This window comes from Chamaea fasciata, unplaced genomic scaffold, assembly GCF_029207755.1.
Source record: "Chamaea fasciata isolate MVZ Bird 193981 ecotype frontalis unplaced genomic scaffold, bChaFas1.0.hap1 SCAF_10, whole genome shotgun sequence".
Classification (NCBI taxonomy): domain Eukaryota; kingdom Metazoa; phylum Chordata; class Aves; order Passeriformes; family Sylviidae; genus Chamaea; species Chamaea fasciata.
In genome coordinates, this window is record NW_027094095.1 from 27,830,022 (window position 1) to 27,847,346 (window position 17,325).

A 17,325-nucleotide genomic window follows, 5' to 3' on the forward strand; every position below is an offset into this window, starting at 1 on the left:
CTGATTAGTTCAATCCTTACTGCGCTGGGATAACATTTTACAGGCACAGAGAAAACAAGCCATGCACCCTGGCCAGGCCTGGAGACAGACAGGTGAGTAAAAACAGGTTTCACATTCCCCCATGCAGAGTTTTGCCACCTCATTCCAGGTGAAGTGTGAGTCACAGTACAGTAAAGCTATTTATAAAAAGATCTCTCAGATTTCCAGCTGTATCCCAGTGACAAATTAGAAGCAACATTCACCATTGATCTGAGTTACAGTGACAGGCAGAGCTGCAGATCACAGGACAGAGAAGAAATGAGTGAACAGGGGTTTATTTTTAAATATCTATGACCTGGGGTGGCAATGGGAAAAAGATCACCTCATGTTTATTTCGGGCCTAGAAAAGTAAGAGTACTCACTGTAAATGTGGGGTTTTCCTCGATGTTTTAGACACAGATGAGATTTTCAAAGGAGCAGAGAAAACCTCATCCTCCTTAAATTTCAGTGTCACGTCTATACCTATATCCTGAGCACTGCTTTGAAGGCTTGGCTGCCTGACCCTGCCTTGCTGGCAGAGGAACAAAACAAGCAGCAAACAGATCCAGTGTCATCCCACACCACCCTGGGAGCAGCACTTGATTTTCTGCTGCTCTCTGCTCCGAGGCTGAGACTTCTTTTCCCTCCTTTCTTTGCCAGCTTCAGTGAGACCTACCCCACGTCCATGGCTGTTCTCCACCTGCTGCTGCAAAACCGCACAGCCCTGAGTGAAGAGCAGGTTATTTACATGATGGTTCCCTGCCCTGGCTGTCAGGGACAGCTCCTCTGTCACAGGGACATGATTTATCCCCCAAAACCCTGAAACTTCTCCAGTTTTTCCATGCCATTACACCTTCTGTGTTGACCTTCATGGTTTGAGAAGAGAGCAGGAGGCGGTCTGAGCAGCAGGAGCATCAACACAGAGCCCTCAAAGTCCCTGCTGAAAGCATCCGCAGATGCGTTTTGGACACAAATAGAAGTTTCTCCTCCTGCCAGGGAAGATCAGGACTATGAAGACGTGTTGGAGGCTCACCTCACTCAGCTCCTGCTGCTCGGGGCAGTTCTCTGGTGTGGCTGCTGCAGAGGCCCCAGAATGTCCCTGCAGGAGAAAGCCCCGGCCCAGGGCTGCGCCAGCAGCGGCTGCTGAAGCATCTCCACGCAGCATCGAGTCAGCGCTGCCCACGAAGGAAGTGTCACCATCACACGGCAGCGGACTCCTGGCAGCTGTCCCCCAGCCAGTGTCCAGCCAAGGGCTGCCACACGCCCTCGGTCCCTGCTGGCTCTGCCCGGGAGGATTTGCTCGGGCTGGAGCTTCCCCAGAGGGTGGCAGGGCAGGAGCCCGAGGCTGCGGGGCGACGTGCGGGAAGCACCGTGCTGTCCCCAGCAGGGAGGGGCGCCGGGATTTAGGCAGCGCAGACGAACTCGTCGGACCAGTCCAGGCAGTGCTGGGCGCCGTCCCGGCACAGCCTCCTGGGGATGCAGGAGCAGAACCCGAAGTGCACAGGGCTGCAGCTCCACCACTCCGGCCCGCACGGGGGGCAGGCAGCCACTGGGAAGGACAGAAAACAGGGAACTGAAATGTTTCTGCTGCGCTGACTCCCTCCCTCCTTCCTTCCGTGGGCAAAATCCTTTCATCCCCCAGCAGAAAAGCTGCTGGTGACAGCCCTGTGACTGTGAGCCCACCAAAGCAGACACTGGCTTAGTGCTACCTGTGGGAGACAACCAGAGTGTGACACTGCAATGACCTTCGTGGCAGAGAGGCCGTCCTGGGGAGAACAACTAATTGTAATTTTTCCCCCCCTTTTTTTTTTCCCTTTTTTTTTCTTTTTTTTTTTTTTTCCCTTTTTTTTTCTTTTTTTTTTCCCCCAAAACTACGGGGGTGACTTAGGAACAAATCTGCTGCTCATTTTAGCAAGTCTCAGCTCCCGCCCAGCTTGGAGATCCACCCATCTGCTGACCAGCTACCAAAGGCCAGTTTGAATAATTACCACTAACTACAGCCACACATCCCGATTAAACTGCTCTACATCAACAAGCCACAGAGAAGAGCAATTTTGGGGACTGGGAGCAAAGCACAGAGCCTTTTTCCTCTCAGCTGCCACCAGGCTTTGACACAGAAGCCTCGACAGCCAGGGGGACTGAGCCTGCGTGGTTCACACACTCCATCCCAGCTATTTTGTGTTTTAGTGGTGGCTGCTAGCCTCCAGGCATTTCCAGCAGCATCCACGAGCACCACACCTGTACAGCCTGTTGCAACCCATCAGCAGAAAAGACAGGAGCCAGCAGACAGACTTACAGCTCCACGTCTCGTCAGAGCAGTCCCCACACTCGTTCATCCCGTTACACCTCTGGTCAGCATAAACCCAGGATCTGGGGTTGCTGCAGTAGAAAACCAGGTACCCTGGGAGGCTGTGGGGCAAGTCACCTGCAAGGGCACACACACAGGACATGCTTAACTCCCCCAGGCACAGACACAGGGTAAAACAGGGATGGCACACACCAAAGGCTGCTGCCAGGACACTGCCCCTGCAGTACCAAATGAACACAAAAAGATGGGGAACCTCTGTCGTCAGACACAGGAAGTCTGCCCCAGGTTTCTGCTTCTTTATTTAGCTTTTTTCCCCAGGGTGACTGAACAATAAATTACCCATGTATGCATACAGCTTCACTGATGGAGGAAAACTATATCATGGTTTAAAAAACCCCTAGGAAGATCAGACGAGCTTGGAGTCTTTAATTCCTGGCATTCCTGCTTGGTTTCGGGCAGTCCCATCTCTCAGCATCTGCCCTACAAAGGCTTTACCAGGCTTATCTGCTCACATAGGCAGCCAGGAGCACGGAGCAGGGTTAGAGGAACCCCAGCTGCTGTCTCACAGCTAGAAGACCAGCGCAGGGGGGATGCTCGTAACAAAACCACTCACCACAGAGCTGCTCCTGCTCATCCTCTCCGTTCCTGCAGTTGCTGACCCTGTCACAGACCCAGCTGGCTGGGATACAGGTCACTCTGTCATCACACAAGAAGCCTGTCTTGTTATTAGGGGCTGTGCAGAAGCGGTTCACTGAGGGGAAAGCAAGAAAACTTTTATTTTCCAGCATTTTTGTGATACCAGGGATAGATCAAGGGGAGTAAAGTGGGGTTTCTGAAATTAATTTTTTATCCTGGAAATAACCAGGGGCCAGGATTAATTTCTGGTAGGCTCATGGCAGAGTCTGAAAACCACACCTGTAGTCTTAAGCATGACAGTGCTACCCAGAGTTATCCCAGCCCTGTGGAGCAGGGAATGGCTGGTGGCCCTTTGGGCTGAGCAAAGCTGGTCCAGCCCCCACCACAATGCTCATCCCTTTCCTTGCTCCTGGTCTGTGCTGGAGAGCACCATCAAACACACAGGGATGGACACTGTGCTCGTGCAGCACCATTTCTGCCTGCCTTACCAAAGAAATAACCACTCTTGGGATACAACCTGGTGCCCGAGGCAGGAGCGCCAGTGCCAGCCCCAAGGCCAGGGCGGCCACGAGGACGAGCAGAGCCACGGCAAAGATGCAGAGGAGTCTCTGTGTGCAGCCACAGCGGACACCACAGCGATGGCAGCAGCCTGGGGGAGGCAAGAGAGAGACATGAGGGACTGAGGAAGGCTCTGGGGTGTTTCAGAGGGGAACAGTGCAGGGACACGAGGCTGGTGTTTTGGGGTCTCTGCACGCCAGACTGGTCAGGGCTGCTGGGGTTTAGGGGTTGATAGTTGAGTTTAAAGAGCCAAATTCCAACATTAAACACCTCCTCGTGGGGAATTCTGCTGCTTGCAGTGTGGAAGAACTTGTGCTGCTGTTCCAGAGCACTGTGGTTGAATGGCACAAACACCACATCTCCATCAGAGCTTGTCCTGTGGACTCTGGTGCAGAAGGATGAAGGCCAAGTCCCTGCCCAGCCCTGTGGGACAGCAGTGACACTGAAACACAGGGCAGGCTGGTGTCAGGTGGGGAAAGTGCCCTCCCAGAGCCCCTAACAAAACTCCCCAAGAGGTAAGATTTCATTTTACAGCACTTCAGGCTTTCTGCCCCACCCAGGACTCACACTCCCATGGAGTGAGCCTGGATTATCAGCGCAAAATGATGAGAAGGAACTGAAGGGCTGCCCTGTCCCTCCCTAACAACATCTCCAGCAAACTTCCAGGGACTCCAGCTTTCAGAAAGTCAGGCACATAAATCAAACCAACTGCAGGAGCTAAAGGCCAAACCCACGGTGCCTGCCACACAATTATAGCACACAAAGGAGCAACACCAGGCATCCGCCCTCACCTCAGCAACCTGCACCTGGGGCTTTGCCTCTAAACCAACGAAGTGTTTCCCTCCATTCCTTCACACTCCCAGACCAATGGCAAAAAATATTAGTGTGGTCATCCCAGAAACATGTAACCAGTCACTTAAGACAATCCTGCCTGTGTAATTGATTTTGGTATATCTGAACTTTAAAAATCTTTAATTAGAATTTTAAAAGGCTTTCAGGAACTTCAAGAACTTTTAAGTTAGAATTTGTCTCAGCTCTGCTTTGTGTTTACTTAGTTGTTTTAGTGTTCAAACTCAAGGAAGGCACAGCCTTTGCTCCACAGCAAAAGGATCCTGATTCCAGCAGCTTCCCCCCTGCCACACTCATGCAGGAGCCACACAGAAAATTTCAGCTCAGAAGAGAAATAGGGAATTACAGCATGTCTGTGTCTACAAAACACTTCTGACTGCAAAGCACAACAATTACAAACAGACTTGAGTATAAAATAATGGTGGTGTTGAAATGTTACAAGCTGATCTACAGGCTTGCTATTTGGTTTTATCTCACCTCGTCCTTCAGAGTATGGGCAAAAATTGCTGAAGTTTGTCCGTTAAAAGATATGGAAAGGCCACAGCAAGCTCATTATGAGCCTTTCTGTGACAGACAAGGATCACCTATCATGCATGTGACTGCCAGCTCCAGGCCAACACAGAACAGCTGAAGTTTATTGATTTTATAGTCTGGACATTTCACTACACAGAAAAGGGGGAAAATCAGTCCAAAACAGACCATAAATAGTGGTTGTATTTTATATTACATTGATAGTTTCAATTGATTTATACTTTAATAATACAACTCTGCATTTTATTCATTACCTCTTTTTCCAGAGAAGGACTCTGAACCAAAAGTAGCTACGTCACCGTTTCTCTAAAGGGAAAGAGATAAAAGGGATTTACAGAGTCCCACAGCCACACAAACTTTGCCTTTCTAACTCTCACACCATCTTACCCGGGAATACACCATGCACTCCACTATTGTTACATACAAGCAAAAACTGCCTTGGTGAAAACACGGCCCAGCTTTAATTCCCAAAACAATCACATCACCTTTTAAACCTTAATCACCCATTTGTAAAACAAACACTAAACAAGTCCAGCGCTTTGTGTCAACTCTTTAGTATCAAGGTAAGCAGAAACAACTCAAAATCTCAGAGAAAGCAGTTGATAAAGTTGATAAAGTCAGGCAAACAGCCCTGTCAAGAACACATGTACTTCAGGGAACAGCTGCATGGAGGATTTTTCTGAAGGACTGTACCTGGGGATGAGTTTTGTTCATGCTTCCCAGAGCTCCAAGGACCGCAGGGAGTTCTCTGCACCTGAGCACAAGCGATGTTTCCAGGATACAAATCCAACAGAGGCAGGAGGGCAAGGAGAGCTCTGCACAGACAGGAGGGGAGTGGCAGGGCAGTGCTGAGCTTCTGCTCCAGCCCCCACTGAAAGCCGGCAACAAACTCTCTCATTCTTTTCTCAGTCATGGTTTCACAACCACGTGCATTAAATAGACCATATGCATTAGGCACGGGCACTGAACAGGAATTCTTAGAACTCACCTCATGGGCATGAGACAGAATTCTCAGAATTCAGAGTAAACTGACATACAGGAAGCTGAGAGCCTGCTGACAAAAAGGTGAGCACTCACTGCTAGCTCATGCAGACTACATTTCCTCTCGTGCCAGTCACAGAAAACCCGTTCACAATGAAAGCTTGAGGAAAGAGAGTCTGCTCATCTTCATAAAAGTCTCCTTTCTCCACACCTCCTTCCCAAGACAGAGCTGTCACACTGCCCTTGTGGCAGCACCAGCCCAGGCTCCTGCCAGATGATATCTCAGGAGAGCTGTGCAGGATACAACCATCTGGAGCAGCTTTCTTGCTTGGGCAATGAGCACAGGCACAGGAAATCCTCCAGAGTCCTTTTTTAGTTGTATGCTTGAATTTCCAGGCCTGCAGGAAGGCTTAGCAGCTCAGCCTGCAGCAAACACCAACCTACAAATACATTGAAGCCTTCTAAACTGGCTGCATGTCCCAGCAGAGCTGAAGTTTTACAGCTTCAAGGCTGAAATTTCATGAGCGGGAAGCTTTTCTGTGGGGGCAGTGGGGAGAAAAAGCACCAGCATGAAGTTTTTGAGGAACCTGTGTTGTTCTCAGAATTTAACCCAGTCTCATAGGAGCTCCTCACCAACTTGTCCAAAACAGAGAAGCTTCTCACAGGAATACATCACTATTAAAGGTGGTGCTAGAAAACTGTCCTGTTTCAAGAAGAATTTAGGGTGAAAACATCCAGCGCCAAGTAGCAAACAGTCTGCAAGTCGGGGCAGCTGCTGCAATGTGGAAAAATGTCAGACTAAGCAGATCTTAAATTCTGGATCTCTTGCTCTTTCAAGAGGAAGTTTCAGTTTCTAATCAGACTTGATACAGGACTATTTTGAGCCTTCATAAAGCTAATTAGGTGATTGGGAGTTTGCTAAGAGCCCTGTGTAAGAGCCAGGTCAAGCAGGCCAGTGTGCATACCCTGCAAAACAATCTAAAATGAAGAGTTTAAAATATGGAGTCAACCCACCCTTGGATGTGGCACTCGGGGACATGGGTTACTGGTGGCATTAGCAGTACTGGGGAAATGGTTGGATTCATTCTTGGAGATCTTTTCCAAGCTAAAAAATTCTATGATTCTACAACCTGCCATCTACCACCATCTGTTTCCTGATCCAGGACTCTCAAGTTCAGCTGTAGCCAACCAGGCAGTTGGATTTTAGAGCAGTTACCCCACATCAAAGACTGCTTAGAGTTTGGAAAAATGAGTTCATGACAGCAACGTAACAAATATAAGCAAGCTCTTATGAAGTTTAAAAATATATTTTTTGAAAAACTGACAAAGATTAGAAAAGCTAAAGAGGCAACAAATATCAAGGTATCCAGTATGATAGAAGGTAATTGTTAATTCTAGCACCTAACCCCCCTCCTACTTCCCCCAAATGTACCTTGGTTATTTCTGCCAGCTGTGAATTGCACACACTTAAGAAGGTCACCTCATTTGTGTCCAGGTGATTCCATTCTAAACCTGACACAGGTTCAGTTGAACACATGCCTAAAGAGAATATAAAATGCTTTCCTCCTGCAATTTCATTAATTTAAGGCCCTTCATATCAACAGTGGTTCTGAGCAGAGATAAAACCCAAATTGCAGCCTCTGAAAATGGAGATGTCAGTAAGTCAAACACTTAAAAAATGAATAGGAAATGACATTTTGCAAAGCCAAATGCCAAGATAGCTTAAAGAATCCATTTAGATTAGAAATCTTGAGAAACAGTTCAATTACTTGCCAGTATCTGATTTTAGTGAGGGAAGATCTTTTTGACAAGTTTACAAGTACAACACTCACCAAATTCCTCAGGCTCTGGCTGGCTCTGGATACAGCAGCGCCAAGTGCCAGAGTGCCACAGGCACAGAGCTCTCTGTGACCCAAGAGCAAGCACATTGCTGAATCACTGCCTGCACTGCACAGATCATTAAATGTCATTAAACAGTGAACAAAAGACAAGACACCCAATGAAAGCACAAGCTGTTTGCTTAACTCCAGCCCAGGGCTGTAAGCAAGGGAGTTTTGAAGAGAAAGTTTTGCGAAATCAAGTCATCAGCCTAACAGAGGTTGTACTGTCCCTGACGGAACAGGCAAAAGAGCCACGTGTGCACAGAGCTGCTCCCTCTGCAACCACGTGTAATGGTAAACATTTTAACAGACTCGCAAACATTCCCATAAGCTATTCAGTTAGAAAAATGGGGATTGCTGAAGTCTCTTCTGGAAATCCCAACCACCACAGTGCTAAGAAGATGGGCACTAATCCCTGAAGTAAAGCCAGCACTGGCAGAGTAATTGCTGAGCAGGGCTGCACACATCCATCTGAGCCGTGGCAGCCCCAGCAGAGCGGGGCCGTGCTGGGCTCTGCCTGCGCCAGCAGAAACGCGGCGGAATCGCTGCTGCAGCATCACCGACAGAGGCAGCTCCTGTCCCTGCCAAGGGAGCAGTGTCCCCAAACACCCCCCTGTCCCTTCTCACAGCAAGGCCTCTGCAATCACACCTACACACAGGGCAATGGCTGCTGGCACCCAAACTTCTGGGCTGGCCCACTGAAGGGATCAGCATGAAGAGGTACAGATAATTCAGGACTTCAGATTGCAGAAAACTGCTTGAAACAAACATCCTCAATGAACTGAAAGCCCCTGACAGCCACACTGCTGGAATGCTGCTGGGCTGGGGTCTGCACATTCCTGCCCGATGGCCCCTGAAAGGCTCCATCAGCTGCAGTCACAAAACCACCTGCTCACAGACAAGTTGGGAATGACCACTGAGCCAGGTTTAAGGGAATACATCACTGTATCATCCAGAATCATTCATTACATTTTTTAAAAACCTTTGAGGGAATTCTGTCTAATCAACAAAAAAAGACAGTGCATTGATGACTGTGCATTCTAGCCAGCATTCACTTAGACACCCTGAAATAGATCACCAACACTCCAACCTGCCAACACTGTGGGAACCAGCATATAATAAGATCCACAAAAATAGGTTAGACATGAGGGACATTGTTAGTTGTTGGTGCTGTGTTAGTGAATCACAGCAAAATCAGGTCACGTTGCCCGTAAGAGGAAGGCTCAGACAGGCTTTCACACTGAGCCTGTTGTGGTCAATAATTAACCATAGCAAAAAGCTATATAGTCAACATTTTCTATACAGTCAATTTTATTTGTCTGCTCTCATTTCTCAGGAATCAACTTATTTCTGTAAATGAAGTTACAAGACCAGAATAGTTAATCAAGAACAGAAAGTGAAGTTTTCAGAAAACACAGGTGCTAACTTTACAAGCAATTTAAGACTTAAAGGCTAAAGTCTGACAAAATAACTGACCATGTAATGTTCTGCATGTGAAGGGATATGTCTGTAAATTCTAACAAGTTTCCATCTTTCACAAGCTGAGTTCTAGCTTACAGTACCTCACAAACGCTTTCCACCTTGAATATTGCCACACTGTAGAAAAAATATATTTCTATTTCTGAACACAGGGTTGTTTGTGCATGGACATTAACAAGTACAAAAAAAATTCAGCAGATCATTTTATAATATTTTCTCTTAACTACAACAGAAAGTGCAACACTAGAAAGGCATCTCCTGCCTACTTAAAATGTCTTATACCTTTACAAAGCTAACTCTGACTGTACACATTACATCCTAGAACACACAAGTAAGTTTCAAAGTGTCCTGGCAGAAGTATGGAAAGCATGCTTACAACTTTTGTAAGCAAAAAGACACAATAGCAAACACCGGTGAAAAGTGATTATGCCTGGAAACAAACAAATTCATGTCAGAATGTCTGAATCTTCTCTACTAGCTGAAAACAAAATCCCATGACATTTGTTGATTCTGCAACTTTATTTGCATTTAAAGACTGGCTGCTAAGTTTCTCATCTGAAGAACCACCACAATCAATCAGGAGTTTCTAGCTCTGTTAGAATTAGTCTATCAGATCCAATGGATTTAAATTGCAGATTGATCCAGATTGACTTTTGTAGGAAGAGGTCCTGCTTCTTCATGTTCCTCAGTCTTGCATCTAACCACAACAAGTGCAGAGGGTGGGTATCTGTTGAGTTTCTGCTCATTCATGTATTCCAAATCTCCATAGATGCTCAGCTTCTGAAACATTTAAACAAGGTACTTTAGGACAAAGACTCTCCACATTGTGAATAAAATGAATTTCATGATGCAGCTGCATTCCAGATTTTGATGGCCCCAGCCCTGCAATACAAAGCTTTCTGTAACATCTGAAATTCGCAGCTAGAACTAGACTTGCATCCAGAAGAAAGGTATGAAATCCACCAGAACAAGGGTGGGTACACTGTGTAACAACTCCTTTGGTGTGCAAACACTGAGTCAGGACCCTCTGGGCACTGGGCAAGTGCCTGTTCCCCTCGATGAGACACTGCACTCACCAATAACTGTGCTGTCACTCTCTTCTCACTATTGATCCTCCTGCATTAAACCCATACTGGGTCCCCCCTACACCACCCAACCCTTGCAACAGCTCCATTCCCAGAGAAATAAGAATCAGCCTCCATTTGTTCAGAGCAATCTGAAGGTTGTTGAGAGTACAGCACTACAAACCAAAAGACATCACATCTGAATAAGGCTCAGAGCTCCTGTGAGCCATAGGAATGAGCAAGAATGCTCAGCTATAAAACCATCATTTAAATAAACCAAACTGGTTTGCCATCCACAGCCACAAAATAAAAAAAAACCCTCCTTAACTGAACCTCCCCCAAATATTTCTTAGTCTCTAGACAGCTGTAACACAAAAGGAATATAATGAATAAATTCCAAATACTGTAGTTCTGAAATGCAGTACCTCAGATGGAACATACTGCTCTACAGCTGTAGCTACAGTGGCACAACAAATCCAGAGCAGCACCAGCACCGACAGGACGAGTGTAGTGGTTAAAATCCAACTGGAATTTCTGAAAGGAGAAGAATGATGATGGATTTCATAGACTGAATACAAGACAATGGACCTCTAAAAAATTTGGCTCATTTCTGACTGCCTTTCCTGCCAATTCATTAGTCTCTGGCTCTTCCAGCTACACAACCCACTGCAGACTCCTGGGTACTCTAATGCCTGTCTGATATCTCAAAAGACTTGCTCGATTCTGTTATGGGGCCCTAAGAATCCTCCTGTTAACAGATTTAAAACCAGATTTTTCTGTTATGCATTTGCAGGGCAACTCACTGATCCTTCATGTGTGAACTTTTAAGGAAAAAGTAAAAAAACTTTAATAAATACATAGTGAGTATTTTCAGCCTGGAAACAAGACATACCAGTGTGCTACGTAACACAATCCCAAAACAAAGTGCTTTGCCCTAAAACACATCCAGAGCTAATGAACAGGCAAAACACAGTATTGATTAAACAGTTCCCAGAACACACTCAAAAAACAGTGCAGGAAATTATCAATATGTTGTTCACTTGAAATGGAAAGGAAAAATCAAAGCTGGCAGGACAGCCTGTAGGAAACACGGGGCCAGCACAGTGAAGCAGCACTAATGGTCAGATAACAAAAGTGTGGTGCTGTGCATCCTACAGACTTGGAGACCTTGAGACCTCCCAGGAGAGCTGCAGACACAGAGGAAAGGCCTTTACCCTCCCCAGAGGGCACAGACTGCCCAGAACACACGTACATGGAGAGACACTTGAAGAAGCTGTCGTTGGCTCGCTCCTCAAAGAGCCCCCGGAATGTCTGTGAGCTCCCCGGGCGTCCGTCTGCTGAGGACAACAGCACAAACAGAGGTCAGGAGAGCCAGGGGAAGGAAACCCCAAACCCCACACACTGTGTACAGACAGCTTGCAGGCTTCCGTTTCCAGCAGAGCTTGGTTTCTGCCACACTTTGCCAAGCGTACGCAGTGCACTCTGCACAGTAAATAATTATATTGCAGCTTTCTGAAAACTTGCTTTCATATGCCACCTGTAATATCATTTTTTTAAATGTGCATGACAGGGAACACTTGCATTTACTCTTCCAAAGCACAAAGAACAACTTACAGGCTGATTTACCCAGTGACAAGGATCCTTTTGTATCTCCAGTTTCCTGATCAAGCTGTGGAACATACTGCACTTCTGGCTTTGACTAAAACAAAACAAGGAGTTAGGAGATCCTGCTAGAAAGCTTTCACTGATTTTGATAATTTACATTTTTAGAACTAATACAGAAATTAACCTTAAGACATGCTCCATTCTTTCAAGTTTAAATTTAAAAATGGCCCAAAAGGCAGTGAAATACCGGGAAAAACTAAAGACTTTTGATGGTGCTCTACAGTCTTTTCTCTGGCTGGAGGGAGCAGAGTTGAAGTCAGCAGCCAGGACACTTTAATCTCAATAAAAAAAAGGAAGCACCTGGAATATGACAATTTTGCCATCATCTGCTTGAAGGTAGAAAGTCCATGAGGATGTTATGAAGCTCTGAGCCGAGTCCATCATGTCACTCCAGAACGATCTCACCAGTGTCAGAGGAAAGAGGAGATGAATTCTTGGCATCAGGGACATTAACTGCAAGCACAACATTAGTATTTTTTCCTTTTGTTTTTATATGAAAAGGACAGAAGTTACATTCTTGCTCACCCCTCACCTCCTCCTATCTACATTTCAGTCCTTAGGAAGATTTATTTTCCATTTGAAGAAATTTAAAAAAGAGAAGACATGCACTGAACAGAAACAAGTAGGTGGTATTTGAAAAACATGTCACCTACTTACTTGCTCTTGCCTTAACTCAGCAAATGGCAACTGGTTCTGGCATCCAAGATGGCAAGCATATTGTTCATCAGATTGGGAGTATGCTTCAGTACAGGCTGCAAGGGAGAAGTTCCCCAAATGAGATGATAAATTCTGCATTTTAGTTAAGAAAACATTCTCAGTGTAAGTTGGATCAGAAACAAAGCAGCAGTTGACATTCCCATTTGCAGGGGAAGATACAGCAATCCCAGGGTAGCATTTGCTCTGAGGTCTAATGACAGATTCAGAGCTTCAACAGAGCAGGGAGCTGAAATCTGGCTGCAATCAGAGCAAATGATCACCAGTGTTACCCTGGCTGAGCTCAGGGATGCAAGCTCTCATTGATCCTCCCACCACCACTACAGCTTTCCTCTACATATCACATAAAACATCAGAGAACAGAGCTGGACTCCTAAAGAGAACAGAGGGAACATCAGTCCATTAAATCCCTTTGAGGTAACAGCAGAAGCCACAGTATCACAAGAAAATCAAAGGAACATTTCCTGCTAATATAGAAACTGCACTGAAAGTCTTATGGAATCATTTCTTATGAAAAATGAAGCCAACTCTTTGTTTTAGAGAGAGCTTCTATTAATTGCTCACTAGAGATCATAAAGACCAAGAAATCTAAAATATTTGGAGAGAATTAATTTAGTTTGTTCTGCCCATGGACGAATCAGGTAGATGACACACAGGCACAGCTCTCCTGAGCGACTCTAAAGCTTAGGTGGCCAGTGCTGCAGAAGTACCTGAACTAAAGAATCAAACCAAAAAGCAAGAGAGAGGACAGCAGCTCTCCCAGTTTTCCAGAGGAGCAAATGGACCATGACAAGGACTAAGAAGCTGGCAGGAAGCATGGCAGCAGCAGGTGAACATTTGAGTGTTGAGCTCATGGCACCTGAGCAGCCATTCCAGGCTACACCGAGTCAGCGTGTGCAGGAAGCACCAGAGACAGAACAGAGCAGAGCAGCCAAGATGGATCTGCCAAGCACACAACACTCACTCAGGGCACCCACCAGCAGATTACAGAACATAAGCCAGCAAAGACAACAGCCCCAGAAAGGAGAATTAAACCAGAAATAAGCAACTGTTCCATTACTCTACATGTGCTCTATTGCTACATTACCCTGCTTTATGGCACTCTTTCGTGTGTGGTTTGACAACTACACTGACAGGTTGTATCACAGCTACACACAGTGTGACAGACTGGAGCATTAGCCCATTTCTGGAGTATTTACTGCACTTTTGTAACACCTCAGCATCTTTGCATGCCAGGCTTTCTGCTTCCCTACCTGAGCTGGCCACAAGCTCTCTTGCTTTCAGGAGGTGCTGAGAGGACAAAAGCCTCCCCTGAGTGCTGGCCTGGTTAATCGTATTGGTAGAAAAGGGAGAGAGTTCCTGCCTTTCCTTTCTGAATAAAACTGTGAATCAGCTTCTTCAATACTATTGCAAGAAAGTTCTACACAATTCCAAACCCACTATTAATTGGCCTGTATCACACACCATCCCTGGAGGGACATAAAGGGGTGGCACTTGGGGACACGGTGTAGTGGTGGGCTTGGCAGTGCTGGGGGAATGGTTGGACTTGATGATCCTAAAGGTCTTCTCCAACCTAAACAATTCTATATTTCGTCTTCACTGTCAAGTATTTGCTCTAAGACAGACAGCCTGAGAGAATCAGTAACCAGAACTTAAAGGCCTATTCCAAACAAAGCATGAACCTCATTCCCATGGGTTCAGCTGCAGGAAAAGCTTAAGATGTAGGCTAGACCACAAGTTACAAGGCACAGTAAGATCTGTGCTCTTGCTCTACTGAACAATTCACTTCTATATACAAATATGTCAGGAATGGCAGATGGGACTGATTGTCACAGGGAATTATTAAAAGACAAGTGTTCATTTGCCTGGATTTCCCCCCAGGCATTCTGTGTTTACTATGACAAACTGTTTATGGTAAAATGCAGCATTTCTAATGTATTTACAGAGGCTGATGATACTTGAGAAATTCAGAAAAACAGCAACACTGAGGAGAAACTCACAGAACAACTTTCCCATAAGATTTTTTTTCCCTTATCTATCCTGCATATAGACTCTAAGAAGCTGTTAAACCCAAAGCAACTGAAAGACTTCAACACCACTGCAGCTGTGCAGCTGGTGGGATGCTGGGGGGGCTCTGAGGGCTCACCAGAGTCACACTCCTGCTTGGTGCGATTCAGGTCGGCGCCGTCGTCCACGAACTGGCAGATGGAGAAGAGGCGGCAGCCACGCTGGCAGGCATACAGCTCCTCTTCCTGGGGAGGCACAAGGAAAGGCTTGCATCCCTCCAGACCACAGGAAATTGTCAGAAGAACATTTTTTGTTGTTGTTGTTGGGTTGGGTGTTTTTGTCCTCCTTCCCTCCGCCAAAGGTACAACCCAGCTCAACCCGAAAAGGGATGAGCTGAAATTAACCCAAACACTGACAAGCTACGGATTTATTTCAGAGCTTTTCCTCCTGCACCAGGCAAACCTGCAACAGCAAATGCTGTTTTGTAACTCCAGACCCACAACTCACAAGCAAAATGAATGTTTTACAAAGTGTTGTGTTGAAATTAAGGCAGTGCTGTAAAAGGTTGAGTGATGTTTAACCCTACAAAGAGTAGGAAATCTCCATTCTCAAAACTCAAACGGTAAACCCAGCAGGAAAGGACAGAAATCCTCTAATTTTCACAGTGGAATACAATGTATCTAAACAGACTAATGACTAATCAGAGCTACAACAGAACAATCAGGAAAAAGGGATTATTTCCTGATGTCCTGGTTATCCACCTACTGCCAGCTCCACAAACACAAATGTTATTTATTATATTGAACTAAAGGGCAAAAGTGTTTCTCCGCTGCCAACTATTAAAATCAGGCAAATACAGAAATCCTACACCTGGTTATTTCTTCTGTCCACAGCTCCGGGGATGGATGTGAACCAAAGCCTCTGCCACAGGAGTGTCCCACTGACCACACCCTGCCATTGACCCGTGAACCAGAACTGCAAACCCAGCAGCCACTGGAACTGCACAGGGGCAAAACAGGCTCTGAATTAATGGAACAACGACCAAACACACCACACCTCCCGTACAACCTCTTGTAAACGGCCTGGCCATTTAACTGAGACCACGAGTTCGTGGGCTTTAACAGCACAAGAGTAGAAAACTGTGAATATAAATTGAAATTCAAGTCCAACACTGACAAGCTGGGTGGTGCTGTCACAGAAAATGTTTTCTAATCTGACATCCAGATAAATCAGCTTTACAGATGGATTGCCACAACAGCCTCAATAAAGTCTGTCTTGTTTTCCAATCACAAGTAAAACAAATTGCTTTCAATTCCACCAGCACTTTTGTGACAAACAAGACAACACACTATATATAAAAGATGTGACTGGATTAGTGAACAGCTCCAACAACACATGACAAAATTCTTGTTCAATAAGTAAAGTAACAACATTCAACAAAAGTGCAATAAAAATCACATAAATATGAGCCTTCCTTGAACTTCAATGGTCCTGCAAGAGAAACAGGAGCAATGCACCAAAACAAGCTGTAATATAAGTGTAAATTTATTCATATTCCACACAACTCCCTGTTACTTCTTTGCAGTTACAAAATCCTACTGAATTCCACGAGGAAGCAGGCAAAGCCCTGTTACCTGATCCTGGCACTGCTGAAATCCCAAATATGGGGCAAGTGTTCCACCTGCTACACAGCTGCAGCTGGTAATGAACTTTATTGCCGACAAAGAAAAAGGAAATAAGAGATTTTTTTTTTAATCTCGGATTATCCAAATTTAAGCCTGTACTTCAGAGGCGTGCAAAAGCATGAAACAACAGCCAACTCTAGGGAGTGAAATTAAATTCCTATCAGACACAGTTGCAGTATTCTATCATGAGATAAAGAATTCCCACGAAGGCTCTGACGAACCGCTTGTTTGTCATCGTTTATGCTTCACCCTTCGACACCCAAGCGCCGCACTGGCGCCCTGACTCAGGATCTCTGCCCTGCCACGAACACAGCACTGCTCCAGTGCCCAAAACACGGAGCAGCCCACGCCGAATTACAGCTGCCTTTTTAGGAACAGAAAGGAAAAAAAAAACCAAAACCAAACAACAAAACCAAAACCAGCAAAACGCCCCAAACCCACAAAAGCCCCAGCACCGACAAAGCTGTATTTTGACAACAGCGCTTCAGGGGCAAGCGGCGGCCTCCCCATCTATTTACATAAGGAAGGATCTGTCTTTAGGCAAGAGACGGAGCTGCAGGGGGAGAGGGGCAGAGGAAGGGCCGTGCCAGCCCTGGGGGAGGCGGAGGGGAGCGGCGCGGGTGCGAAGAAGGGCCCGCCCGTACCTTGGGGTAGGTGTGCAGGGGGTAGGTCAGCTGGCAGGCGCGGTGACACGACGCCGTGTTGCCCAGCACGGAGTCGAAGGCCTCGGAGGAGGCGGCGGGGAGCGGCCCCGAGGCGGCTGCTGCCTGGATCACCAGCAACAGCGGCAGGAGCAGAAGGAGGACGGCGAGGCCGCCCCGCCGCACCGCCATCTTCGCTCCTCCGCCCCGGCACCGGCAGCCTATCGCGAGATGTGCCCCTCGCTGAGCCTGCTGGGAGGTGTAGTCCGCGCCGCGGGGAATCCCCGCCCTTTCCATGGAGCCTCGCCC

At 46.4% G+C, this 17,325-nt stretch overlaps 2 protein-coding genes across 3 annotated transcripts; both read right to left on the reverse strand.

Annotated features, from left to right (window-relative positions):
• Positions 1 to 1,421: 1,421 nt before the first annotated feature.
• On the reverse strand, positions 1,422 to 6,149 carry LDLRAD1 (low density lipoprotein receptor class A domain containing 1). Its single transcript, XM_066191940.1, has 6 exons — positions 5,594 to 6,149; positions 5,155 to 5,206; positions 3,480 to 3,611; positions 2,940 to 3,077; positions 2,315 to 2,443; positions 1,422 to 1,567 (listed from the first exon to the last, which is right to left on the reverse strand). Exons 1-6 carry the CDS (start codon positions 5,612 to 5,614, stop codon positions 1,422 to 1,424), a joined length of 618 nt encoding a protein of 205 aa, XP_066048037.1. The 5' UTR covers positions 5,615 to 6,149.
• A 2,905-nt stretch (positions 6,150 to 9,054) lies between these two features.
• Positions 9,055 to 17,243, reverse strand: TMEM59 (transmembrane protein 59). Of its 2 annotated transcripts, none has more exons than XM_066192858.1 (8): positions 17,020 to 17,243; positions 14,830 to 14,935; positions 12,627 to 12,721; positions 12,270 to 12,422; positions 11,919 to 12,003; positions 11,557 to 11,638; positions 10,730 to 10,838; positions 9,055 to 10,020 (listed from the first exon to the last, which is right to left on the reverse strand). In XM_066192858.1, exons 1-8 carry the CDS (start codon positions 17,206 to 17,208, stop codon positions 9,865 to 9,867), a joined length of 975 nt encoding a protein of 324 aa, XP_066048955.1. In that variant the 5' UTR covers positions 17,209 to 17,243; the 3' UTR covers positions 9,055 to 9,864. The 2 variants fall into 2 exon arrangements, with proteins under 2 accessions (XP_066048955.1, XP_066048954.1); XM_066192857.1 differs by having other exon boundaries at positions 11,557 to 11,641; positions 17,020 to 17,242.
• Positions 17,244 to 17,325: the final 82 nt, after the last annotated feature.

Bases quoted from the DNA above. Each gene is read 5' to 3' on its own strand.
- LDLRAD1 (XM_066191940.1), bottom strand. From the start codon at position 5,614: ATGAACAAAACTCATCCCCAG. The intron at 5,207-5,593 runs GTACAGTCCTTC...CTTTCCCTTTAG, and splicing joins TGAACAAAACTCATCCCCAG to AGAAACGGTGACGTAGCTAC. The intron at 3,078-3,479 runs GTTGTATCCCAA...CTTTCCCCTCAG, and splicing joins GCTCCTGCCTCGGGCACCAG to TGAACCGCTTCTGCACAGCC.
- TMEM59 (XM_066192857.1), bottom strand. From the start codon at position 17,208: ATGGCGGTGCGGCGGGGCGGCCTCGCCGTCCTCCTTCTGCTCCTGCCG. The intron at 14,936-17,019 runs GTACGGGCGGGC...GTGCCTCCCCAG, and splicing joins CCCTGCACACCTACCCCAAG to GAAGAGGAGCTGTATGCCTG. The intron at 12,722-14,829 runs GTGAGCCCTCAG...TCTCCCTTGCAG, and splicing joins CAAGCAGGAGTGTGACTCTG to CCTGTACTGAAGCATACTCC.